At 38.1% G+C, this 26,447-nt stretch overlaps 2 protein-coding genes and 1 long non-coding RNA gene across 20 annotated transcripts in view; 1 reads left to right on the forward strand and 2 right to left on the reverse strand.

The window, feature by feature from the left end:
• The window catches only part of ERLIN1 (ER lipid raft associated 1), a 37,549-nt gene extending 18,355 nt beyond the window's left edge, over positions 1-19,194 (reverse strand). For 2 of the 11 annotated variants that reach the window (XM_023743228.1, XM_006101717.3), the window contains exons 1-7: positions 19,005-19,121; positions 18,671-18,793; positions 16,888-16,969; positions 13,130-13,176; positions 11,324-11,385; positions 8,725-8,850; positions 5,826-5,899 (exon numbers count right to left, since the gene is read on the reverse strand). In XM_023743228.1, coding sequence (XP_023598996.1) covers positions 5,826-5,899; positions 8,725-8,850; positions 11,324-11,385; positions 13,130-13,176; positions 16,888-16,969; positions 18,671-18,783 — 504 coding nt within the window. In that variant the 5' untranslated portion in view covers positions 18,784-18,793; positions 19,005-19,121. Of the gene's footprint in view, positions 1-5,825; positions 5,900-8,724; positions 8,890-11,323; positions 11,386-13,129; positions 13,177-16,887; positions 16,970-18,670; positions 18,807-19,004 lie in introns of those variants that run through there. The other 9 variants (XM_014467107.2, XM_006101716.3, XM_023743233.1 and 6 more) reach the window with 9 other exon arrangements.
• Positions 19,195-19,242: 48 nt separating this feature from the next.
• LOC106699359 lies at positions 19,243-24,343 on the forward strand. Its single transcript, XR_002826017.1, has 2 exons — positions 19,243-19,440; positions 23,517-24,343. It is a non-coding gene; the product is annotated as an uncharacterized LOC106699359 (long non-coding RNA).
• Positions 21,088-26,447, reverse strand: part of CHUK (conserved helix-loop-helix ubiquitous kinase) — a 33,042-nt gene continuing 27,682 nt past the window's right edge. Inside the window, exons 17-22 of one of the 8 annotated variants that reach the window (XR_002826014.1) lie at positions 26,287-26,383; positions 25,847-25,994; positions 25,163-25,299; positions 24,331-24,566; positions 23,002-23,101; positions 22,204-22,261 (exon numbers count right to left, since the gene is read on the reverse strand). Coding sequence is in view for 6 of the 8 variants with exons in the window: in XM_006101718.3 (XP_006101780.1) it covers positions 22,232-22,261; positions 23,002-23,101; positions 25,163-25,299; positions 25,847-25,994; positions 26,287-26,383 (512 nt within the window). In the remaining 2 variants the exon portion in view is untranslated. Of the gene's footprint in view, positions 22,262-22,996; positions 23,102-24,330; positions 24,567-25,162; positions 25,300-25,846; positions 25,995-26,286; positions 26,384-26,447 lie in introns of those variants that run through there. The other 7 variants (XM_006101718.3, XM_023743220.1, XM_023743221.1 and 4 more) reach the window with 7 other exon arrangements.

Genomic DNA, 26,447 nt, shown 5'->3' on the forward strand with positions numbered 1-26,447 from the left:
CATACTTGGGAAGCGTAGTTTTTGAAGGCTGACTTTTCTACATATAGGACTTGATCTCTCATGACATGTTGGTTTTACTAGTTAAACATCCCTCACTCCCTCCTACACTGCAAGCATACACAAAACACTTTGCTGATCTGAAAGTTAATTTTCCTCTGAAAACTCAAACTTTTACTTTTTTTTAAAACTGATTTTTAGAGAGAGAGGGAGAAGGGGAGAGAAACATCAATGTGAGAGCCAAACATCAATCGGCTCCCTCCTGCTCGTCCCCTACCAGGGATCAAGCTGGAAACCAAGGCATGTGCAGGAATCAAACTTGCAACCTTTCAATGCATGGGACAATGCCCAACCAACTGAGCCACATTGGCTAGGGCTTCTTCCCCCCCCTCCTCCCCTCCCCTTCCTTTCCTCTTCCCTCCCCTTCCTTTCCCCTTCCCTTCCCTTCTTTTTCCCCCCTCCCCCTTCCCTTCCTTCCTTATTCACTCATTCATTCATTTACTTATTAAACTGGCTAAACTTTTAAGCAACAAAGACTTTAAGCATATGCCCTTCTTTTAAGGCATTGGAAAAAAGACTTTTTACAATGTTTAAGCAACATAGCCTTCCTTACGTGAAAGTGAACAGTCAAATCTGCACATAATTTTGAAAACTATCATAACTTATTACAAAAATTAGGGTGAAATGGCTTAAGAAACTGGGAACTGTGGTGAAAACACTCATTACAAGTTGAAAGTGAGGCCTGTAAGACCATACGGAACAACTCATGGAGATATCCAGAAGAAAAAAATTTAGAACCAGAATTGGTGAGAGATGCCAGATTTCACCATGTGACTATCAGAAATACTGATGACTTCCAACACATTTTAATATGATTCAAAGAAAAGCATTGTCATATTGCATTTGAGTAAGAGACTAGCCATTTATCTTTTTAGTCTTACAAAAAGAAGCATAAAATAGAACTGTTTTCTATAGATGTCTATCTTGCTATATGAGGCTGAAGAACATACTACATGCTTGCCAATCTTGGGAAATCTTGTCATTTTCAAATATGTGAAATTATAAAGACTTGTAACAGATACCATGAATAAATTGCATTATGAGATTTAAGAAATAAAAAAAAAATCCCTAGCTTGTTTGGCTCAATGGATAGAGCGTCGGCCTGTGGACTGAAGGGTCCTGGGTTCAATTCTGGTCAAAGGCTCAATCCCCAGTAGGGGGTGTGCAGGAGATAGCAGATCAGTGATTCTCTCTCATCATTGATGTTTCCATCTCTCTTTCCCTCTCCCTCTCTGAAATAAATAAAGTGTGTGTGTGTGTATACATATTTTAAAATAATTAAAAATAAAAACATATCCAAAGACACTGACCAAAATTAACATACACATGGAGTAAGGAGAAAAACAACCCCACAAACTGATGAAATAAATTTATCTGTTGAAACTGACCCCTGGGTTATAAACATGTATTTTAAACCAAAAGTCAGCATATAATATAGTCACACCACTAAATAAATATCAAGGATGTTATTTTTCACCACTCTAATTTGCCATAGTAGTTGTTCAAGAAAAATGAGAAGGGAAAAATTAAAATAGCAATTGTTACAGAGAATATTCATTTGAAAACAAATAATAATTGGGTACCTAGTCTGTGCCAAGTGCTGCTGATCTAGGCACCTTGGACACATCAATAAACAAGGCAAGACTGCTCTCATAAAATTTAAAATTTAAGGAGGAGAAAACACATCAGACAACAACAAAAAGCAAATAAATGAACAAGAGAATTTCAGATAATTAGAAGTGTTAAGTAAAGAATTAAAATAGGCCGAAACCGGTTTGGCTCAGTGGATAGAGCGTCGGCCTGCGTACTGAAAGGTCCCAGGTTCGATTCCGGTCAAGGGCATGTACCTTGGTTGCGGGCACATCCCCAGTAGGAGATGTGCAGGAGGCGGCTGATCGATGTTTCTCTCTCATCGATGTTTCTAACTCTCTATCTCTCTCCCTTCCTCTCTGTAAAAAATCAATAAAATATATTTAAAAAAAAAAGAATTAAAATAGGATGATTTGGGGACTGGGAAATACTAGATTGTGGAAGGCAAAATCAAGATTTTTTTTGGCATAATTATGTAACTAAAAAGATCTAAGGAAATTTATAAAGTTTCAGTCAAGCAAGATAAATAGTTCTTTTTTTTTAAAAATATATTTTATTGATTTTTTACAGAGAGGAAGGGAGAGAGATAGAGAGTTAGAAACATCAATGAAAGAGAAACATTGATCAGCTGCCTCCTGCACACTTCCTACTGGAGATGTGCCCACAACCAAGGTACATGCCCCTGACCGGAATCGAACCCGGGACCTTTCAGTCCGCAGGCCAACGCTCTATCCACTGAGCCAAACTGGTTACGGCGATAAATAGTTCTTGAGATCTGCTGTACAACATTTTACTTATAGTCAATAATAATGTATTAAAAATTTGTAAAGAGGGTAGATCTCATGTTAAATGTTTTTAACACACACATACACACACACACATCACCCTAAGGAAATTAACCAAAAAATTAGTAAAGACGGTGAATTCACCAAGAATCATTTGCATACATCAATGCTTAGAAAAAGGACTACATATTTAACAGCATTAAGACTCATTAAATTCATGAGTATTAATTTAATTTGGCATATGAGTTTATAACCTAGGTCAGAAATTCTAAAAGAAACAAAAATGATGATGTGTTTACATAAAAGCCATAAACTATGCTCCCAATTTTATTTATTTATAATATATTTTTCTTGATTTCAGAAACAGGAACGGAGAGGGAGAGAGAGAGAGAAACATCAATGATGAGAGAGAATCACTGATCAGCTGCCTCCTGCATGCCCTCTACTGGGGATCAAGCCTATGGGTCGATGCTCAACCACTGAGACACAATGACTGGGAACTATGCTCCCAATTTTAAAACTTATACACCAATTGAGGTACCTGATAGGCCATAAAAATATCAATAATGAAACTCCTCTGGCAGAAATTTCCGCTAACACTGCTGATGAGAGAGTATAAGCTGCTAGTTTTACTGAAAGGCAATTTGGCATTATGTATCAAAAAGTGCCAAACAGGGCATACACTTTGACCTGTCAATCCTACATTTAAGAACTTATCCTAAGGAAAGGATTTTAAAAGATGTATTTATAAGCTTGGTCATTAAAGATGCATACAGTAGTAAAAATTGGAAGCCATAGAGATTAATTAAATAAAACCATTAAAAGTAATAATGCAGCAAATCTTTATTTTTGACTTGAAAAGATGCTTATATATACTGCTAGTGAAAAAAACAGCTATGGCATAATTCTACTTTAGTTTAACATTATTTATACTTATAAACAATATACTTATTAAGAAGAATCTGAAAAGATACAACAAACTCTTATCTCTGCATAGTAAGATTAGTGGTTAATTTCATGTTATTATTCATCTTTTTCCTAATATCTAATATTTTACAACATACTGCATAACATGTGTACAAAATATCCAGAATATACAAAGTATTACTAACAAATCAGTAAGAAAAAATCTAACAGATAAGTGGGCAATTCAGGGAGGAGAATAGGAATGGCTACAAAAATAAAAACTAGAAAGATGCTCACCCTCATTTAATAACTAAGGAAATGCAAATCAAAGAGAGAGATAACTTCAAATCTATCAGCCAATTAGCAAAAATTAACATCTGATTGCTTCAAATCTAATGAGTTGAAGACAAATAAGTATTCACACATACTACTGGTAAGAATGTAGAATTGTACAGCCAATTGAAAGATAATTTTTACATATAAGGAGATGTGTCAAGAATGTTCCCTACATTATTGTTTACTAACAGCAAAAAAAGGGGGGGGAGAACAGGGAAACCCTATATCAGTGATGGCGAACCTATGACACACTCATTTTTTTGGTTGATTTTTCTTTGTTAAATGGCATTTAAATATATAAAATAAATATCAAAAATATAAATGTTTGTTTTACTATGGTTGCAAATATCAAAAAATTTCTATATGTCATACGGCACCAGAGTTAAGTTAGGGTTTTTCAAAATGCTGACACGCCGAGCTCAAAAGGTTCGCCATCACTGTCCTATATAATAAAACCCTAATATGCAAATCGACAGGATGGTGGAATGACTGGTCGCTATGACACACACTGACTACCAGGGAGCAGACGCTCAATGCAGGAGCTGCCCCCTGGTGGTCAGTGCGCTCCCACAGGAGGAGCGCCACTTAGCCAGAAGCTGGGCTCATGGCTGGCGAGCACAGCAGTGGTGGCAGGAGCCTCTCCCGCCTCCACAGCAGCACTAAGGACCCCTGCTCGGCTGAGGGACACCTTCCTCCAGTGCACGAATGTCGTGCACCAGGCCTCTAGTGGTTATATAATAATGACAAGGAATTCTAGGCAGCTGTTAAAAAGAATGAGCTACATCTCCAAGTAACAAACTGAACAGAATCTAAGACTGTGATATTCACATTTATTATCTTTAAACCTGAAAAACTACTCCAGCCACAACTGAATGTACAACCAAGAGAATTTTGCAGTTAACTCTGGACATTTCAAATGACCCCTTAACTTTGGTGGCTCCCCCTCAGGCACCCATCAGAGATAATGACGCAATATGAATGAGGATAGGAAAAATGCTAGCCATCTTTCCAGTCTTGTTTATGTGATAACACACGATCACGCAACAGTGAATACACACTCTCAGTAGCAATGAGACAGACACTTGAGACATGTGACACCAAACAAAGCTTCATCTTTAGCTGCAGTAACGTTCAGCACACGATCAATTGATCTCCTAGTAACTCTGAGAAAGAACACTGGAGAAGCCATATTACCACTTCTCGGGTAATCCAGATCCAGAACCAAGGCTTTCAAATGTTACTGACCATGATATGACCACAGCAAAAAACACATTTTACAGTGAGACCCAATACAAAAACCTACCCACATACTTACGTAACACAAAAATTTTACAGAATGACTTAAACTTATTACATGGCATTTACTGATTTATTTTCCTATTTAATTCCATTTTACTTAAAATGCTGGTCATGACCCACTAAAACTGATTTTAGAATCCACTAATGGATTTCAATTAAATCTAAAAAATTACTGACTAAAAAAAGCAGGCATATAGCCTCTCACCATTCTATCTCCCAGTGCTACTGCTGCCGCCACTGCCACCACTGCCACTGCCACCACCACTGCTGCTACCACCACCATTATTTCAGCTGCTACCTTGCCTTTCTTTACTCAGGGCATTCCACCCACTTGAAATACCTTCTTTACTCCTTTCCCCCCTATAAGTCCTATTAATTCCAGACATACCTAAAATCCCAACTCAATCACAGTCATTTCTAGGCAGACTCTCCTGAAATGTTCTCTTAAACTCTTATAGCAATAACCTAATCAATTTGCCTGTCAATTAATGCTTCAGGACATCTACTTTGTGTAGAATTATTGTCCAAACCTTATACTTCAAATTCCTTTCATAAGGGATACTCTTACACTGATTTATAACCATTACTGCAACTTAGTAATGCCTCACACTAGCAGAATGTGTATTTTATTTCCTTGTAAGAGCCTCAGCTTATCTGTTCCCTCTAGGAATTCGTGATTAGCTCTAAGAGTATTTTATTTTGGCAGAGATCTAAAGTCAAACTGAGAAAGGTATTCTATAACTCACTATAGCACTTCAACTAAATAACTGCAGAATAAACAGAATGATAAAAGGACCTTTAAATTCAAAGCTCTCAAAATTCCCAGAGAATTTCTCTAGGAAAAAGGCTTACCTGTATGGTGAGGCCTGGTGCCATGACATTTAAATCTTTCTGCAGAGCTTGCTTCAGGTTTTCATCTATTTGATCTGTTTTTGAAGCCAAAAACAACTCTCATGACACTCAAAAATTTTTTTTTACATTGTCTTAATATTGAAACAAAACCAATTATTATTAGACCTAAAGTTCCCACGGTACTATTCTTTCATAGAGCTTCAAGTGCTTCACATATATACATATATATAAACAAATATATGTATATCATATATATTTAGTTTTCCTCTTGTGTGGGAGAAAGTGTGAGGAATTATCAAAGAAATTAAGTTGATCCAATAAATAGAGAATCTAGGTCGCTAATATCAATTCATTGTTTTTAATTAACACATGTCCTGATTCTCAACACATGTCCTGATTCTCATTTAAAAAATTTTTTTTTTCTTCAATCTTTACCCCAAACATTCAAATAACTAAATTTCATTTCCATGGACCTCTGCCTATTACTTTGGATTTAAAAATAAAGAGAACAAGGTGGGTGGAATGGCTCACAGGAAGGTCTTTGAAGCCCACAAAAATGGACAACAAACATGTCACTTCATTTGGCCTTATAACTCATGAATTTTGGATCCACCTCAACAGTACATTCACCATTATTATAAAGATGGGTGACGTGACAAATCAGGACAGAACAGTTTTCTCAGACACCATCCCAATAGTTGTCAATCATTGATGAATCAACTGGTAGATTTCCAAACTGATTAACCATCCCTATGCCTGCCTCTAAGAAATTCACTAAGAATTCCAGGAAGAAGTAAGGAGCCAATTGCAACAACCCAATCACTGGTCAGAGCCTTCACTGTTATAAATGAAAAGTTATTTGTGCAGCCCTGGCCAGTGTTGCTAAATAGTTAGAGCGCTGGCCCGCACACCAAAGGGTCTTGGGTTTGATTCCCAGTCAAGGGCACGTATCTGGATTGCAGGTGCGGGAGGGCATGCGAAAGGCCATCAATTGCTATGTCTCTCTCACACTGATGTTTCTCTCTCTCTTTCTCTTCCTCTTCCACTCTCTCAAAATCAATGGGAAAAAAATATTGTCAGGCGAGAATGAACAAAAAAGGTAATTTATGCAGAAAAAGAGTAAATGTAGGAGGCCTGAAGCTGCCATCCTTAGAAAAACCTGTTTGCAAGATAGCCTTGGCTTGTCACCTGGGAACTGGGACTTAGAGAGGATTTCCATCAACCCCATAATTGATAAGAATAACTCACTGTACCTGAATTGTTTATACAAATAATGTGGTTTATGCCAAATACCTGCTTTCCTTCTGGGAGTCTAGAATTTTTATATATACCATGCAGAGGGTGCCTGTATGACCAGCCCCCCAGTAAAAATCCTGGGCAGTGAGTCTCCAATGAGCTTCCCTAAGTAGACAACATTTTCACAAATGTCGCAATTCAGTGCTGGAGTAATTAAGTGTATGCTGCTTGACTCCACTGGGAGAACACTCTTGAAAGCTCGTGCCTGGTTTCCTTCAGACTTCACCCATGTGCTTTATTGTTTTGCTGTTAATGCATCTTAGCTGAGAGTACAACTATATAATGCAGCGGTTCTTAACCTGTGGGTCGCGACCCCTTCACAGGGGTCGCCTAAGACCATCCTGCATTTCAGATATTTACATTACGATTCATAACAGTAGCAATATTACAGTTATGAAGTAGCAACGAAAATAATTTTATGGTTGGGTCACAACATGAGGAACTGTATTTAAAGGGCCAGAAGGTTGAGAACCACTGATATAATGAGTCCTGTCAGACCTCCTAGCAAATCATCAAACCTGGAGGTGGGTCTTGGGAAACTCCAGGACACAGATTTCTAAATTTCCCTAAATTATCTATTAAAATAGCAACAAAGCTATTTTTTAGTAAGTTATCATAGTAAAAACAGGATATAGTTATGTATTATGCATTTCAGAAAATGGATAGCCTATATAATAAAACCCTAATATGCAATCGACCAATCGGCAGAACAACTGGTCGTTATGACGTGCACTGACCACCAGGGGGCAGATGCTCAATGCAGGAGCTGCCCTCTGGTGGTCAGTGCACTCCCACACGGGGAGCAGTGCTCAGCCTGAAGCTGGGCTCACAGCTGGTGAGCACAGCAGTGATGGCGGGAGCCTCTCTGGCCTCCAAAGCAGCGCTAAGGAGCAGCGAGCCCGGAAGTAAGGAGTGAGGGATCCTGGACTGCAAGAGGGATGTCCGCCTGCCGGCTTAGGGCCACTCCCCCAGAGGGGTCCTGGACTGTGAGAGGGCACAGGCCAGGCTAAGGGTCCACCTCCTCAGTGCACTAATTTTGTCATTCTTAAAACAGCTTGTCTGAGCAACTAATTAATCTAATCATAAGAAATTTAAGCTTAACACATTGCGTACCGCATAGAAATCTCTAAGACATATGCCAGGGACCGCACGTTTTTGGGCAAACTGCACGTTATTTAAATCATCATAATGCACTTTAGGTGTTGTTTTTTAATAATTATAACATTTTTATTTACAAAAACAATTAAACAATTAAAGTTCCTAGTACTTTTTTAACGTATGGTACTGCGTAAAACATTTTCCTCTATGAAGAGGGACCAAACAAAATTTACATAAGTATCTAGATTCGCTCCTTTTTCCATGGGCGTGAAAAATGAGAACACTCATGAGCGGTCCTTAACAGATGGGGCGTGAAACATGAGAAAACTCTTGAGTGGTACGAAATGTGTTAAGATAAAGAATATTTTAAACACAATTGCTCTATTTTAAATTCAGAAGGCATGCTCAAATAGCATGTTTACTAATGTTGTTATAGCATCCATAAACGAGTTGAACAAGATTTCCAATTGGTTACTTACATATTCAAAACAAATAAGATACTCACCAAACAATTCAATGTAAACTTCTTGAAGTGTGTGGGCGCTGCAAAACTGGTTCAGTTCATGGTGGATTTTATTGAAGATTAAGGTCTTGTCATAGTCTGCAGTGTAGTTCCTCACAATATCAAACACTGAAGGAGAGGTACAATCCATGTTTACTCATGTATCTCCTAATTCAGCCAAGGTAAAAGTTACACTGATATTATAATTCTAGTAGGCAAACTTCGAATTCCATACTAAGAAGAGTATACATATCTTAGAGGTATAAGGAACTGACAGTTTTCAAGCGAAGGCATGACACAATCAGATTTGTACTTTGGCAGCAGTATGAAGATGAATTGGGAGGCACAAAGATCAGAGGCAGGAAAGTGTAAAGCAATTACTACAAAGCAAAAGTTTAGCTAAGAGGTGAAGAGGGCCTTAAGTAAAGGAACAGTGGGAATAAAAGAAGGAAGCAGCTGCAGAAGACCATTTTCAAAAAGGCAGTTTTTAAAGGCTGTTAAAAAGATACCAGGCTAGAAGGGAAAGAAGCAAACATTTATTGGGCCAGGCTTTATGCCAGGCAATTTACATATATTAGCATTTAATTATCACAAAAAATCTAATTGAGGAAATTGAGAAACAGAGCATTTCAGAAATGTGCTTAAGGGCATCTACTAGACCAGCCGTGGGCAAACTACGGCCCGGATCCGGCCGTTTGAAATGAATAAAAAAAAAAAAAAAAAAAAAAGACCGTACCCTTTTATGTAATGATGTTTACTTTGAATTTATATTAGTTCACACAAACACTCCATCCATGCTTTTGTTCCGGCCCTCCGGTCCAGTTTAAGAACCCATTGTGGCCCTCGAGTCAAAAAGTTTGCCCACCCCTGTACTAGACCATACCTTAACCTGTGCTTTACTATTCAAACATGGGGGTTGGAGGATGGGTGAGAAAGGTGAAGGAATTAGGAAGTACAAATTGGCAATTACAGAATAATCATCGGGATGTAAAGTACAGCATAGGGAATATAGTCAATAATATTTTATTAACTATGTATGATGTCAGATGGGAACTAGATTTATCGGGGTGATCACTTTGTAATGTATATAAATGTCTAATCACTGGGTTGTAAACCTGAAACTAATATTGTTCATTAACTGTAATTGAAAAGTAAAAAATCAAAAAAACAACAACAACACATGCTGCTTTCTCTGTTCAGACCCAAGGACTTGCTCCACTAGCCTTTCCTTGATAGACAGGCCACCAATAAATATTTGTTGACTAATTCATTTGCTTGGTCATTTCTAAATGAACTGGTGAACCAATAGTTTCCTCTTTATCTTTGGCTAGAGAAAAGCAATCTCCCTTTCTTCTATTTTTCCAATCACAATTCATCCCACTGATTTGTTGCTAGGGAAAGTAGATGAAAAAGGACAATGAAAATACTTAATCACTGAAAAACAGAATCCAAATCCACTTGGCAGTAATACAGCCTGTTCTCTGGTATGAAATCCTTTTGCTATTTGTGCCTGATCCAGTGACATGAAATTTAGCATGACCTTACATTCCAATATATATTTGGTATTATGTCTTAAGTAAAATAAAAACTCCTTAGGGAAAAGGTTCTAACTTCACCTTTTAAAATTGTTTTCGACAAATACAGTCTCCTGTACATACTGGGCATGCCAATTTTAATAATAAGGATAAAGGTAGAATGGCAGATCATTCCACTAAAAGAGACCGACGTACATCTATGTTCATAGATTATTCACAACAGCTAAAACGTAAAGGCAACCCAAATGTCCATTGATGGATGAATGGATATACAAAATGTGGTATATACATACAATGGAATATTATTCAACCTTAAAAAGGACATTGGTAATTACCAGGGGCTGAAGAGAAGGGGAAATGGGAATTATTGTTCAATGTTTATAGAGTTTCATTTTGCAAAATGAAGAGTTATCAAGATAGAGTTGGTGACGGTTGTTCAACAATCTGAATGTATTTAATACCACTGAACTGTACACTTAAAAAATGGTTAAGATGATTTATTTTATGTGTATTCTGCTACAAAAATAATTGGGGGGAGGGTTCAAACCAAACAAAGACTGATTTTCTTAAGTTTTTTTAACAGTACCCACTCCATCTCTAGGTTTTCATCTTTTACCAAGAAAATGTTTTCCCCACAATGAGGACTTTCAGATTGCTTTGCAAGTAATAGCATAACTCACAACCAGAAAAGATTTTTCTATGATCACAAATCAATGTGGCCTAGGACTTAATCAATTATAGGTTTTTAGCATGCATGAAAATGATCTCTCATCCTGACTGGATAAAATGCTACTTTCTAGAAATTCTAGAAATAATCAATGACTGTCTTGCTCTTTAAAAACAAAGAGTAACCCATACAGTTGCAGAAAAGTCAACTCTGTCTAGAACTTGTAACCTATTTCTGCCAACATTCTCTCGAAATGGAAAATATTCCAGTGATTATTTTTCTATACATATATAAATAAATGAGGTCATAAAACTTTAAAAGTACCTTTCTATTCTTCAGGGAATCTCTCAGTTATACTCTGATTATAACTTTAAAACAACAGAACAGATCAGTACCATACCTGCATAAGGGGCCAACATATTAACCACTTCTATTCGATCAATATAGATCATGACCCCACCGCTAAAGAAAAAAAAAAAAAGGAAAAAGCATGAGCCAAATACAAATTCTATTATAATCCCAGATCATCAAACATATCCCACAAGATAGAAATTTAGAAGGAAAATCTAAAGACATATATTACTGATTAAAATGACTCTACTGATCACTACTCAAATAACCCTACACACTCACCTAGTTCCTCTCATAACAAAGGTTCACCTCTGTAACTGTTGTGATCAATTCAGCTCATATGAAGACCAAACCTATAACCTAAAGCTACTTAGTACTTCGCCCTTATTAACTGGCCAACAGATAACGCAGTTCTCTTCTCAAAGTCTTCCATCAAGAAACCAAGTAAAATGGTTCCTCAGGAGGTATGAAGGCCAGCCACACTAAAATCCTTTGGGTTTCCTGCTTTATCTTAATAATTAATCGAAGAGTTTTTATGTTTTATCCATATTTATTCTTGTATAAAAATAATTTGCTCCTCAAGTAAAACTGACACACTAGAAAGATAGGTCTTGTTAATTAGTGGTTCCTATACTTCCTGGGCTACCATGAGGGACATGTGAACTTCAACTTGAGGTACATGAAATTAGAGATTTTGAAACTAAACAACTAAGCCTTCCTACCAACCTACAATGACATCCCCCACCCCACAAGAAAAGAGTAATACATGCTCACTAATAAAGAAAAAAAAAAAAAAAAAAAAAAAAAAAAAAAAAAAAAACTGAAAAAAAAATAGGAAAGCAGAAAGATTAACATGAAATTTACCAAAAATCTCACTAGCTGCCAATTTTGAGTCATCTCTAAAGGGAATCCATAAAAAAAAAAAAACTGACAGACAGACCTAGAGAGAACTTATCAAATAACTTAAAACACAGGAAATTTGCTCCCTTTTAAAAAGCATGTGTCCTTCCACTGATGTCAAAGCCTCTTTTATATAGGCTTGTAATAAATATTTTAGTTATTTAAAATAAAGCATTTAAAAAATACCTTCAATTTTACATTATTCTTTTGATACAATTCAATGTACTAATTATATTCTAGAAATAATATATGCCTTGCTTGCCTTTCTTTCCTTAAAACTCTTTAGTGTAGCGATTTTCAAAGTAAGGTCCTAAAACCAGAAATAGCATTACATCACCTGAGAACTTCTGCTAGAAATGCAAATTCTCAGGCCTCGTTCCAGACCTACTGAATCAGAAACTCTAGATGGCTTTTAATACTACAGATGACAGGTGAGATGATTTCATTTTAAACTATCTGTTATTGAGTACTTACTCTGGATCAAGTGCTGGGTTAGGCACTTCATATACACTAATTCTGTCCCTTGGTATAACTGTAAGATAGGTCTTATTACCTGATTTTTACAAATGAGGGAACTGAGCTTAGCAAAGTCAATAAAGGCATGTGTGGCAGCAAGGAGTATATGTAAACTCTGTTCTTTCTGCTCAGTTTAGCTATAAACCTAAAAGTGCACTAAAAAATAAAGTCTAGTTAAAAAAACAAAACTCAATAAAGCAGATGTGGCAGTGCTGATATACGTATGAAGCTAGGTCTGCTGGTTCTTTTCACTAACACCCTAATGACTCTTAAGATAAAAAGCTCCTGTTGGAGACAGGACTTTCCTCATATAATGCCCAGAAGAGAAAACTCCTGGAGTTACTGTCATGCCGTTTGAAAGATGTTTAACTGATTATAGCTTATGAACAGAAACTCCATCTGAACTAAAGGGAGGTTGGTTAGTGAGGGGAAAGCTTACCTTGTTCCACAAGGCACATTTTTAACTTCATCAGTTTGTAGTGTTGTCTGGGGAGGAAAAAAAATCTCAATACTCAGGACACATATTGTCAAAGAACTACGGGTCCCAGAGGGAAAACCTCTGGAGAAGTACTGAGAGGTAAATATAGGAGCGCTCCATTACAGTTTTAGTCACCGAAGATTAGCTACCAAAGTAATTTCTTTTTGTATCCCAGCAGACATGAAAGTTTTGAGACAAATATTTTACAGTTAATGTTTGAATCAGGATGCACTAGGAATGTTTCAATGTTCAACCTCTCAGAGTCCCTTATTTGCCTAGAGCTGGCCTGGGATTACAAACTACATGGCTTTCCCACAAGGATACTACTACGAGGACTTGTGCTCTGAACTTTGATTCCACTGCTAATATTACTGCTTATGACGAAGATAAAAGATAACTATTTTATGCATACAACTCAAAGGTACCCTTGAACTGAAAAGCAATCTTTTTCTCTGAAGATATAGTCAATATTTTAGTTTAGGCCCTAGTAATTTCTCAAATGGTCTGTTCAATTTCCTTTTTAACAGAACTGCCACCACCAGCGGTGCTTCCTTCCAACAATCTGGTATTTATTTACTTTGCCCCTTTGTTTGGATCCATAGTGATTCTCTATTGCACTCTAAGGCCTCCAATAGGTGAATACCTAATGAGTATGTATATTCCAGACACACTGCACCTTATGAAGTACTCAGCAACATATTACTTGATAGAATACAAAGGAGAAAGAAAGTATAGTCCCTGTTTCCAAAGAGCTCATTATCCAACACAGGAGATAAAATCCTTACAAAGCAATCTATAACAGGTATAAAATAACAGCGTATAAACGGAATTGTTAGGTATTAAATGGCAGAGAGTAAAGTGATAGGTTGAAAAGCTCTCTGAAGTGAAGTATTTATAAGTCAGGTCTACAGGGGGAAAAATAAGAACAGACGAGGCAGAGAAACATTTTAGGTTCAATAAATATCCTATTCAAATATACAAAGTTGAGAACAAACTGTACATACTAGTACAAGTGACAGGAAGCAGATTGGCTTGCCTGCAGCAGAAGGGGTGATATAGATGAAAGTTGATTTTCTGAGAAGTGAACATGGCGATATTAGGTAGAGGGCCCTGCATGTTCAAAGGAGGGAGGGAGGGGCTTGAGCCCTCCCTAATCTATCTTATATACAGCCACAAAATAAACCTTTCAAAAATATGTTTTTCTTTAATTCCTTTGCTCATATGTGGTGCCAATCTCAGTATCCATCATATTTAGAGGCAAGAAAACCAGCTGGGAAGCTAAAGTATTAATTTATTTAGGCTGATTTAGTAAAGGGCGTGGAAATTAAAAGCTGTCAGTCCAGGAGTCATCATAGAGAAAGGATTAAAAAACTGGTTGCATATAAAATTCCAGGAAGAAAGAGAATTGAGTTTAATTCAGGGGTTGAGAAATAGGGTGATGGTAAACATAGTGACAGGTTCTAGGTAGATAGAGAAAAGTTGAAGAGATGAGCTCAATTTAACTGTATTTCCTTCAAAACATTGGTCATATTCTATACCAACACAGAAGGCTGTATCTTCTAATGTGTTCCAAAATTTCATAAAAGTAAATATTTCATGTCTCATTTGAATAAGAACAATTTTTAAAAAGGGTTTTATTAATATAATTTTTTCCTAGAATGTTACTGCTTCACATATTAAAAAAGAACATTCCTATTAAATCACACTGGCTCCACCATTTAATTTTTTTTGTAAATTCAAAGTATATTGTTGACATGGAAATCTCTTTACTAATTTCATTTCCATTAAGTATGATAGTTTATTGCAATATATAAATACAGTAGATCCCCGGGTTACATCGGAGATCCGTTCCTATGGCACGACGTAACGCGATTTTTGCTGTAACTCAGAACCCACCTACATAAGCATCTACGTCACTCACATGGAGCACATACATAGCAGTGATGAAGTGAAACAGTAAAAAACATTTAAAAGATAACAATTCCTGACCTTTACTTGTGGTAAATAAATAATAAAAAACATAAAGCACATATGTACATACGTCGAAATGATGGAACTTTTTTTTTATAAATAAATGGGAGATGGCAATGTAACCACGAAAAGACGTACATCGTCGAGTCCGATGTAACCCGAGGACTGTCTGTATACGTGTATACAAACTATATATTGTATTTGTTATATCTGCAATTAAACTCTAAAACCTATTTAATGTTTATTATCTGTATCTCTTCTATATATCTCTACATCAGTGTGACTCAACATACTAAGCTCCAAGAAGGCAGAGATAGATTTGCTTGGCTTTGAACAGACCTACAAAATACCCTAATCTCTAAGGGTGTGATGCTGCCATTGATAACATCATCATAAACTGTTTAGGCTGTTGGTGAGATCATGTAATTAAAACTCCTTCTTTCACAAAGGAATAACTGAAGTCTACAGTAGTGAAGTGATTTTTGCAAAGTCATATAATTAATTGGTGTTAGAGCCAGAACTGAAGTTTCCAGGTTTCTGACCCCATGTGTTCACTACACCTTACTGCTCAATTTAACAATGTTCACAAGTAGAAAGGTCAGAAACATAAATGGGTTACAATCCCTGCCTTCAAGAAGCTTCGAGATTTTCTGGAAAGAAAATACACACAAAAACTTAGAGAACAAGACAATATTATTAAAAGAAATAAGACCAAAGGCCAAAATTTATAGTACAGACTTTCAGAGCTATAGATTAAAAGAGGGATTTGCGATAAGCCTTAAGAAGGCTGGCAAGATTTAGACAGGAAAGAAGAAATGAAGGGAAAGATGAGGAGAGAAGAGGTGACAGCATGAACGAAGGCAAGAGTGAATAAAATAGAGAAAATATAGAAATCAGTCCAGCTAACGGAAGAACACATTTCACTTCAACAGATACAAATTCTTGCCCTAAGCCACTGAAAAACAACTTGGAAGAAAACCTGGAAGATTTAAGTATTTATAATGAAACTCTCACTTATCAAGAAGACTAGATTTAAATTCCAAGATTAACTATAATACATTTTCCTCAGTCCTAAAAAATTAGCAGACAGTAGACAAACTTCTGAATCCATAGATTTATGATCATACTGATAAAGCAGTCACAATCTAATCCTATTTTATCATCTTATGTCAAAAGATATTTTACTATTTCCCACGACCAAGACACTGTTCTCAATGATAAGATGCTACTTCAAATATTCTGAAATGCTATCAAAATAAAACATTCCCTAAGGTTCCACATAAAATTGTGCTTAATGTTCCCAGGCAAAAATGTGAGGCAGAAAAGCTGTGTATAAAAATTCAGATCCTCCATGTTAACAGTAGTCCAGGAGCTTCTCCTATGGAAACCAAACACCGTTCTAAACCAGTAATCACTGGTTTGTTTTTATAGTTGTGCGCTGAAGACCTGCTTTTATTTTGGCAGCAACAGAACCCCTGCTGCATACCACTATATACATGTGAGAAGTCAGTTCTTCCAAGTTGCTGAGCTCTTACTTCTAACAAACTTCGAGAGTGAGGTGGTTCAAAAGCACAAACTGTACTGCGACACCTGTACTGTGACAACTGTACTCTGTACTTTAACTCCTTATTTAAGTAAATACCACCATTTGATTAAGCAATAGGAAACCTATCTCCACCCACAAATGTGGCAACTGTTCCTGTCACGCCTGTCTATCCAGTGTCGGGGCTTCCTTAGAAATCACGTACCTGCACAGATCTGAACGTAGTAATGAAAGGCAACATAATGTGATAGCCCGGTCCACTGGGGGTAGTTAGTAAAGCTCCTCCCCTGCAAAAAGATGTTTCAAATTGACAAAATTATAGAGAGAAATTCTCTTTCCAAATCTAAAATGCTGTAATAAGTATTCACTCTTACTCATGCTATTGACCTATTAAAGCCTCACTAATATGAATTACACATGAACAACTGCTAGTCCCTAAAATATCTGCCGCAGCTAAGAAGGTAAAAAAAATCACATTAAACTGCTGATGTTACACCTTGTTTCATAAGATGAACAACTATACCTCTGGGTTTCCAGCACTGCTCACAGGTACAAAGGATTTTCGATGGTTTTTAACGGTCTGAAAAATACTTGTAAAAAATTCTAATGGCTCTCAGTTGCTATATTTTGATTGTGCATAACACTAACACTAACCAGTTCAAAACATAATACATTTAGTCACCAGGTTAAAAAAGAAGATAACACAAACTTTCAAGGAAGGAGAAAATTTCAGAGGCTCAAGATTCTTTTAATCTACCTAAATAATAAGGCAATTAAAATACTGGGTGCATAAAGTTTATTTTTAAAAACAGGAAAAAGTAGCATAGCAAAATAAAGGGTGAGGGAATAAGATTAAAAGTAGAGAGAATATTACTGTAGACTTGTTCACCAAATTCTGGAATGTGTGAACTATGACAGCACATCTTGGAAATTATTTTTAAAAAAGGCATTTGAGGGACAAATATTAAAAAGAAGTCCTTTTGTACACAGTGAAGAATAACTTCATAGAACTTAGCTTTCTATTTGAAAATATAAATAGGTATGAAAAGGATTAATAACAAATAACTAAGGAAATATGAACTGTTTGAGATATAGCCCTAATTCTTTGAGAGCCACACGTTGAAAAGCTCTTTCCTTGATTTTACTACCAGGAAGGCAATGCTGAACTAGATGGAAATATGAACTAACCTGTTATTCATCTATTAAGACATATCACTGAAATTGCATTTGAAACTAGCGTTTCATAGGGAAGACTGTTTCTAAGACTCAGGATGGATTTAAAAGTAGAAATATCATTTTGGGGGGATGATGGAAACAAGCAAAAAGTTGAAGTTGAAGCCCCTCCAAATACATTATTATTGCAATTTCTCCAGATTACCCTCTCTGTGTCTAGGTCAAAAGGAACTGGTGGTACCACGTTGAAGGAAAAGCCATTGGAGCCCAACTAGAGAGCAACACATCCCACACAATTCCTTTCCTCAACCTGGAAGAAAGGGTAAGGTGGGAGGAGGGTGGTCCGTCAATGCTGAGTTTGTGTCTCGAGGTCCAGGGATATAACAACTGTCAAAACCAGACACTAGGTGATTTTAAGGGGGGAGGGGGGGATGTAAAGAACCATCACTAATAGGACCGGCGTTTCTAAACGGCATGTAAAGTTCAAACTGAAAGCCTGTACAGGTGTATGGGATACAACGATTTACCCATCTCTTCAGTTACAGGTGGAGTGGCCACTGCCTTCCTTCATTCACTTTTTCCTGCAAAAATTGAGCTTACAAGGGATAGGGACTCGACCTCTGCACAAAACACACATACAGTAGCACTAAAATTGTCCAAGAACTGCAGGGTGCTCTGCAAAAGCCTGCCTCGGCCCCCAAGAGCCAGGACGGAAGTCCCTGCCGAGGACGGGAGAGGGCTCCCCCGACGCTGCAGAGGCAACAACTCCGCCGGGAGTGCGCGCGCAGCCCGAGCCGACCGCACACGCCGCTCACCTGTAGTACACGGCCAGGTGTCCTTCCTCGATTTTGTGGATGGAGGCATAGAGAAAGGCGACCACCACACCCACCACGGCAGCCACCAGAACCCGGACTTGAGTCATATTCATCCTGTTTCTCCTGAATAAGGGAGGAAAGGACGCCCAGCCCCGTGAGAGACAGGCCTATCCTGTCCGGTTTCCACCCTCCGCGTCGCACAACTGGCTCCCTTCCGCACGCCGCGCGGGGAAGTCTGGTGCCCCTTCTTCCTCATTCATTCCTTTTTGCAGGACCCGTTTACTCCCCTACACCCCCCTCCGCGAAAAACGGCCCGCGGGCCGCCCCTGCTCACTTAGCGTCGTGACCCCCCCTCTCCCAATGGCCGTCTCGCGGCAGAAGGTACTAAGGGGGCGGGGGGGGGGGGGGTCCAGCCGCAGAGTCCGAAGGGAGGCTCACCCCTCCACCGCGCCTCACCGGTCAGTGACGCATCGCCCCCGCCCCGCACGTGCAGCTGCTTCCCCGGGCCAACCGCCGCCAACCGCCGACCCCGCCCACTCTCTCCGCTCTGCGGCTGCGCGGGCACGCAAGCCGACGCAGTGCTCGCCCCGCGACTAAAGAGACGGGGCGCGGAGGGGACAAAATTCTCCGGCTGCCTGCAGCGCGATTTCCCGTAAAAGTGCGCGGACTCTTTTCTATGCACTGCTGGTTTCCTGCTCTGGAAAACAAGTCGGTGATCTAGAGTGAGCAGGGATGCTGAGTTAGAAGAGGGCCTCTGGAACAAGGAACTGGTCAGTTCTTCTAGTGCAAAAACCCACTGTCTCACTCCAGTGTTCCGTTTGTCTTTTTGTGGTTTATTCCGAAGCCTACGTGGCAAGCACGTGCTTCATGCACGGGTCCTGCACTGAATTCAGGAGCAGCCAGACTTGTTGGAAGTGGAAGTTCTGAAGAGGAAGGTATTAAATTTAAGTGCATAGTCACTCATCAAGTGTTTTTCTGAGCACCTATTTATGTGCCCGAAGCTAACCTAGCGAGGACTTGATGGCCATCCAAGCAATAGGAACGGGTCCTAGGAAAATGAAAAGGAACAGGGAGCATTAGAGCTCCTGTGAAGCCATTATGATGGAAAGGAGTGGGATGGTAGGCTAGTCCCAGATTTTGAAAGGCTCTAAGCACCTTTTCTGTAGGGAGAGGGTACTGGATGGCTAGAAAATAGACACAGACTTTCTTTTTACTGCATATTTTTCTGTTCTTTTAAAATATGCATTATGTGCTTATGTTACCAAACACAAAAAGGACAAAGAGCAGAGAAAGGAATGAGATGAACGAACACAGGGAAAATTAGAGTAGGTTGGACAGTAATGGTTACTGTAAGCCTTCAAAGGCTAGCAGTGGGACCATAACTGTACAAGTAGACTAGGGTAGGAGGGCTCTGTAACCTCTTGGGCAGTGCTTTAGAGCCGGTGAGTCTGTAAAATGGTTTACAGTGGAGCGAGATTGGAGGCAGGGAAGCAAAGTGGTTAGAAAGTGCAGGTCCAAAGTTATAATGGTGATAACGGGAAATGGGAAGGGGTAAATAGACTTCGAGTCATTAAAGCAACCCCCCCCCCCCCCCCAGACCACTCTATCCTCTTCTTTACCTGTGTCATTCATTTGCCTTTTATTACCTAGGAATGTCTGGGACCTTGTCTGTTCCAGATCAACCAGGGGTGGGGAATGTCTGGCCCACAGGCCATATAAGGCCCACAAAATAATTTGTTCTGGCCCTGCCCAGGCATTAGGGGTGAGTTAAATGTTTGACCAAATATAGCAGGCTAATTTTTAAGTTGATAATTTTCTGTGGCCCGTGAATGATGTTATAAATATCCAAATGGCCCTCGGTATGGGGCTGGGAACTCTCACTCCTCAGGGGAATCTCTGCAGGTGAGATATCCTTCCCAATTTTTACCCACCACACGGGGGTGTGGGACCAGCCCATTCTGCATCTCTGCTCCTCCTACCGGTCTCGGTCTCGGTCTCGGTCTCGGTGTGGCTTCTTTCATCCTCTAGTTGTAGGACTTCATTCAACCAGGTTTCAGGTGGTTCTGAATGATCGTGGTTCTGCAGTTTAGCTGAAATTTTGATGTGGTTGTGGGAGGAGGCAAGTATCACGTTTACCTATGCCACCACCTTGCCCAAACGTCCTGTACACAGTTTTTTTAAAAATAGTCAGCTGTTCTTATTTGGTGGTTTCATGTCTGCAGATTCAACCAGCCATGACTCGAAACAGTATTTTCGCATTCCCAACCTGTTAGCTGAATTCACAGATGTGAAGGGCCAACTATAGAAGCTAAAGTGATACTCAGATTTTTTACTGTGTGGGTATTGACGCCCCTAACCCCCACTTTGTTCAAGGGTAACTATATTCATCTGATTTTAATGAAAAGAGAATCAAAAAGTAATTTAAAAATCATTTAATACACAAAGTGAAAAACTGTCTATAATACAAAAGCATTTCACATTTTTAAAAAACAAGTATCTTCTAAATTACCTAACAGGTAATAGATCCACAATCCTTTATCTGAAATGGTTAGAGCCAGATGTTTTAGAATTATGAAATTTTCAGATTTTAGAAAGGTAATTCAGTGCATAATACATACACACCCAACACAGTCTATGGCAGCAGCTTCCCCCACTAAATAATTAAACATGTTAATATTTTTGCAGCAAAATAAATGAAGATTCACACTAGATGGGATAAGTTGATTCAACTGTCAGTTCAAGTTGGATTTGAAAGCAAATGAGTTTTGTCACCAAGCTTATGAAAAACCTTGTTTTCAGAGCTTTTTGGATTTTGGATTTACAGATAAGGGAGTGCAGACCTTTATATTGGTATGACAAGACATGTAAGATTCTTAAAACAAATGACTCATTTTTACAAATGAAAAAAACATGTTTTCAAATACATTATAAATTAACATTTCTTCTTTGATATTACTAAATGTACATCTTAAATACATATACACATAGCACACTTTGGACAGTCCACTGTTATTGAAGGCACAGATGCACTGTCCAATGTGTAATAAAATTGAAAATGGGATTGACCCAACTCCTTATGATGCCAGAAAGAGCACTGTTGAGTGCAACACAAGGAGGTAGGGTTTATTTTTCAAGAAGTACAATTTTACTTGTGAGCAATCTCTGCCACAGAAACATAGGCAGACAATGTGTACTTGGAACACATTAATTCAGGTTTCTTCTCTGTATATATTATGTTTGGCCTTATGTCCAAAAGTTAAAAGGTATTTTTAGTCAGTTAAATAAGTAATGTTTTACAAAGTTTAAAAACAAATAGATGGCAATGATGCTCCTAACTAGCTGTAGTTTTTAAACAAGTTCACCAACATAAAATTATATCTGTTCAGGAGTTAAAATTACCCAAAGCCAAAATATAGCCTTTGTAAAACCATACGTAGTTTTTGATCACAGCCATTTCTTCCATTGAATGGTGTTTGAAGAATGGTTTCATGGGAGAAAACAAATTTCGAACATGTGCAGCAACAACTTCCATTGGTTTGGGCACAGTGAATAAGTGGTAAGTCATTCTGTTAACCAACTCCAATCAAGATTCTAAAACCAGGCATGAAAAATTACAATTAGATGTTGACTATAAGTGGTAGGTTTTGGGTGTTCATTTTTGCAAGTTTTCTAAGTATGTCCGTACATTTTATAGTCAAAAGTTTAAAAATTAAAAGCATAAATAAGTTGCAATTAGAATTTAGTTTGCCTTATTTTCTGCTAATTAAAAAGATACTTCAGAGTTTTCATAAATATTTGAAGCAAATAATTAAAGAGGAAATATAAAGAGTTGATGTTGAGACTAAATGTAGTAAAAGTTAATCCAGTAAACATTTTATTGTAGTTTCTCCAAGTTTTAAATCAGTAATTCACAATAACTAAATCTTATTAATATAAATACTTCTATTAATTACAACTATAATTACAGTATTCATTTGTATGCAACAGTTACTATATTTGAATTAATTATAATTCAAATATAAATCCTGCCTCATCTTATTGGAGAAAATTGATTATTGAAGCAGAAAAGTACAAACCATTTAATTTCAGAGATCATATTGCCCAATCATTTAATTTGCCCAAAAATGCTACTGTTGAAGATTATTGATGACATAATCCTAGTATATGCACGAGTAAGAGAAGATGGGGATTTGAGGTCAAGGATATTCCTCAAATGCTCTTTCTCTTTCCTCTCAGTTCTGTTTCTCATATCCATCCCAAATGCCAGTTAAGGAAAGTTAAACCCTTTGCAAAATACCTAACACACACATCCATGTCCATATAATACTTACCATCATTCTACTGCTCTGCTCCTCATTTACTTCATGAATAATAGTGCTTAAATGGCCAAGACAGTTCACATTTTCTTCTATCATTTGTGCCAAAGTCTCCCTGTGAAATGAAAAAAAAAAAAAAAAAAAGCCTTTTCAAGTTCAGCAAAAGAACATATGAATTTCCTCTACTTTTTGGTCGTCAGGGTCAGGATGATCAATGCCCTTCCTGCACCCCTGCACCCCAATGCAGCTGATTCCTGTAGGCTTCAGTTTCCTCATCCTTCCCACCCAGAGGCATAGTCCTGCCTATTACTCCAATTGTTGCCTCTGCCCAGCTTTAACAATAAGTCCACTATAATTCCAATCTGATTTTCCTCTGAAATAAAAGTGACACTTATATACAACACACACACACAGACACACCCCCCACCCCAGAAATGCAAACTGGATGGGGGTGTGGGGGTAGGTCCTTGTGGCACAGAAAGATAAAAGATCTCTTTGTTTCTGGAATATTTCCCTTTCATTACAATTAGGAAGCACATCACCATGCTGACTTTTCAGAGAAAGAAATGCAGGGGAGAAGATACAACAGTATAATCTGTTCTGCAAAGATCAGGGAAGGTGAAAAGCTGGTTGGAAACTACAGATGACAGCAATGAAAAAATGAAACAAGCAAGCTGATTCCTGAGGAGAGCAGAAGAAAACAGTGTGACAGGGAGCTGACCAGAACCGAGAAGATTCCTGGAAGTTTACATTTGCAGGCAATCCTGATTCTGGTTTCCACCTTCCATGCTTTCCTCTTCCATATGGCCCCTATTCTCGCCTTTTACCACCCCTCAGAGTTCCTACCCTATTAGAATCAGCTTGAGGCTATGGATGATGGCCACTATTAGCTTAGAACTAAATTCTAATTCAGCTCCTTTTCAACAGATGGAAAAATTGAGGTCAACAGTTCCCAATCCCTGGAGGTTAAGTACCACATAATAATTGAAATCAGTTTTTCTTTATAATGTATTCCTACTGAAAAGTATATTTAAAATTCCTGTCGGATACAGGAATTTTGTTTTGCAAATAACCACAACATCAAATCTGAAATTCACTGTATAAAGTTGACATCTGGAACCATTAGCATCCCCTAACAAAACTACATGCCTTTAATGAAAGCAAAAAGGTTCGTAATGTATTAAAATTTACATGATTTAACTCTGATTAATGAGATTATTTCCTAAAGTCTATATAATTGATTATAGCCTGTGCTATAGCTGTGGATGTATTATATACCGGGTCAAATCTACAATGACCCCAAGATGTAACCTGGAACTTGCTTTCTTTAAAAAAATAAAATACCTGTTATCAGCTTGCCTTCCTGCCATGTGCTTTTCTCTCATATAAGCAGAGTACAGAATATGCAAACTGCATGACCTCCTGAGCAGTGATGTAACATGGCTGCACTTCTGCAAAACTAATTATGGGCAGAGCTTCCAGGAAATGCTGGTGCTGTAGAGGTCTCCATGAATTGTGAGAAAAGCGACAATACACAAGCTAGCAAAGAGCCACTGGCTCTGGATACGGCACATCTTACGCTGAGAAAAATAACAGAAATGGATAGTCATTCAGCTTTTAGCAGAAGAGTAGGAATTAATAAAAGAAAATATAGGGCTTCAAACTTCAGTTCTTATTTGCAAAACTGATTTAAGGCATTAAAAAAGTCTGATGTTAGAAACACTAAGTTATAAAATAGAGTAGATTAAACTCAATCATTTATCAGAAGGGTGATCAGGACCCCAAAATGATAAATGCAAATGGACAGCAAAATTTCTCAGAGATCAATGATTATGGGAAGAATAAAGTTTGGGTAAAAGAACTGATAAGCCAATAACAGAGAGAGAACTTAGAATATGAATTGAACTAATAAGTAACATTTGCTGAATACATATTTACTTCCCAGTACTTTACATTTGTTGTCTAATTGACTTTTCACAGCAATTCCCATTTTGCAGATGAGGAAATGTGAACATTAAAAGAGTTAACTTAATTGCACAAAGTTATTACAAAAGGACAGTCAGGACTCAACCCTAGTCTATAGGGCACTGAAGACTATGCCTTAACCACTATGCTCTACTGCCTCATTCCTATCACTGCTTATAAAAACAACTATCTTGTTACAAAGTGAACCCACCCATCTTGAGGAGTTACCACACATGACAGAGGATGTTCACGTTCTGCCGAAGTCGGGGGCAGCCATGCTGATGCCTGAGGGGTAGTTACTGCACCATCTAGACTGGACCCTACAAGGGACCGAGCCGAACTCTGTGTCTGAAGGGGGAAAAAAAAGATTATAGACAAGCATCTTCGCTAATTTAAACAACTTCCTACCATATTCCTAAGACTTACATTTCTATCACAACTTATATGTACACCCAGAGTATTTCTGCACAAAACTATTTCCAGTCGTGGGTATTACATATCACTATCCTGTCCCCAGCCCATTCTTCAGTGACTAAAACCAAATGTATCTACCCACCTTATTCCACTTTAGTTGGAAGGAAAAAAAAAACCCACTTGAACAAAAGATCTTTTTGATTAACTAGTCAGGCATGTCTAACCCCAAATCAGGTTGGGATACCATAGTGGTCTAGGGCTTGGAGGTGTATAAAAACAGAGACTGGAAAGGAAAGATAATGAAGCGTGATCATGAAGTCCTTCATCTGAACTGCTGTCAGACACCAAGCAAAGAACACAAGCATCAACCCAACACAATATACACATTCGAGAGGACCCAGGTCATGCTGACAAAAATTCCTTTTGCAGGGAATAAGAGCATATCAATGTCACATTAAATAATTCACTAAAAGTTACTTACACAGGCAATTTTAAGGAGATGCCATATTTCTTTCTGCCTCTTTCCCTGCATAAACATGACAGAATTGTCAGCTTCTCTGATGTTACTGAGGGCCATTTCCACCTTGGGCAGTAGATCAATAATCTTCTGCTTACAGCCCAACAACTTGCTAGAGAGATGAAATCAAAGTCAGACCCTTACACATCCCCCAAGACTATACAACATACTCCCAAACCCAGGTAAGTAAATAAACCACAATCAGAGGCATATTTAATGTCTGATCTCCAAAGCAATGCACAAAGACAGGACACCTAAATGTACACAGTGGTGGTCAAGATACCCAAGACACTGCCAGAACTCTTCCTAAATCTAATGTATTTATCAAAAGGAATATTATACTTTGGAAGAAATCTGATAAAAATACCCTGGCTTCTGAATAGGAAATAAAATTATTTTTCTACCTCAGATGACCAAACAGCTCCTTCAGAACCCGGTCCTGACTCTGCACAGTATGCACAATGATCTTCACCATCTCCGTGCTGTCACTGTAGGAGTGATCTATAAAAGACCTCAGTCAGTGGGTATAACCTCTCTTCTGCATGAACATGTCAGCCTCCAAACA

This window comes from Myotis lucifugus, unplaced genomic scaffold (genome assembly GCF_000147115.1).
Source record: "Myotis lucifugus unplaced genomic scaffold, Myoluc2.0 scaffold_381, whole genome shotgun sequence".
Classification (NCBI taxonomy): Eukaryota; Metazoa; Chordata; class Mammalia; order Chiroptera; family Vespertilionidae; genus Myotis; species Myotis lucifugus.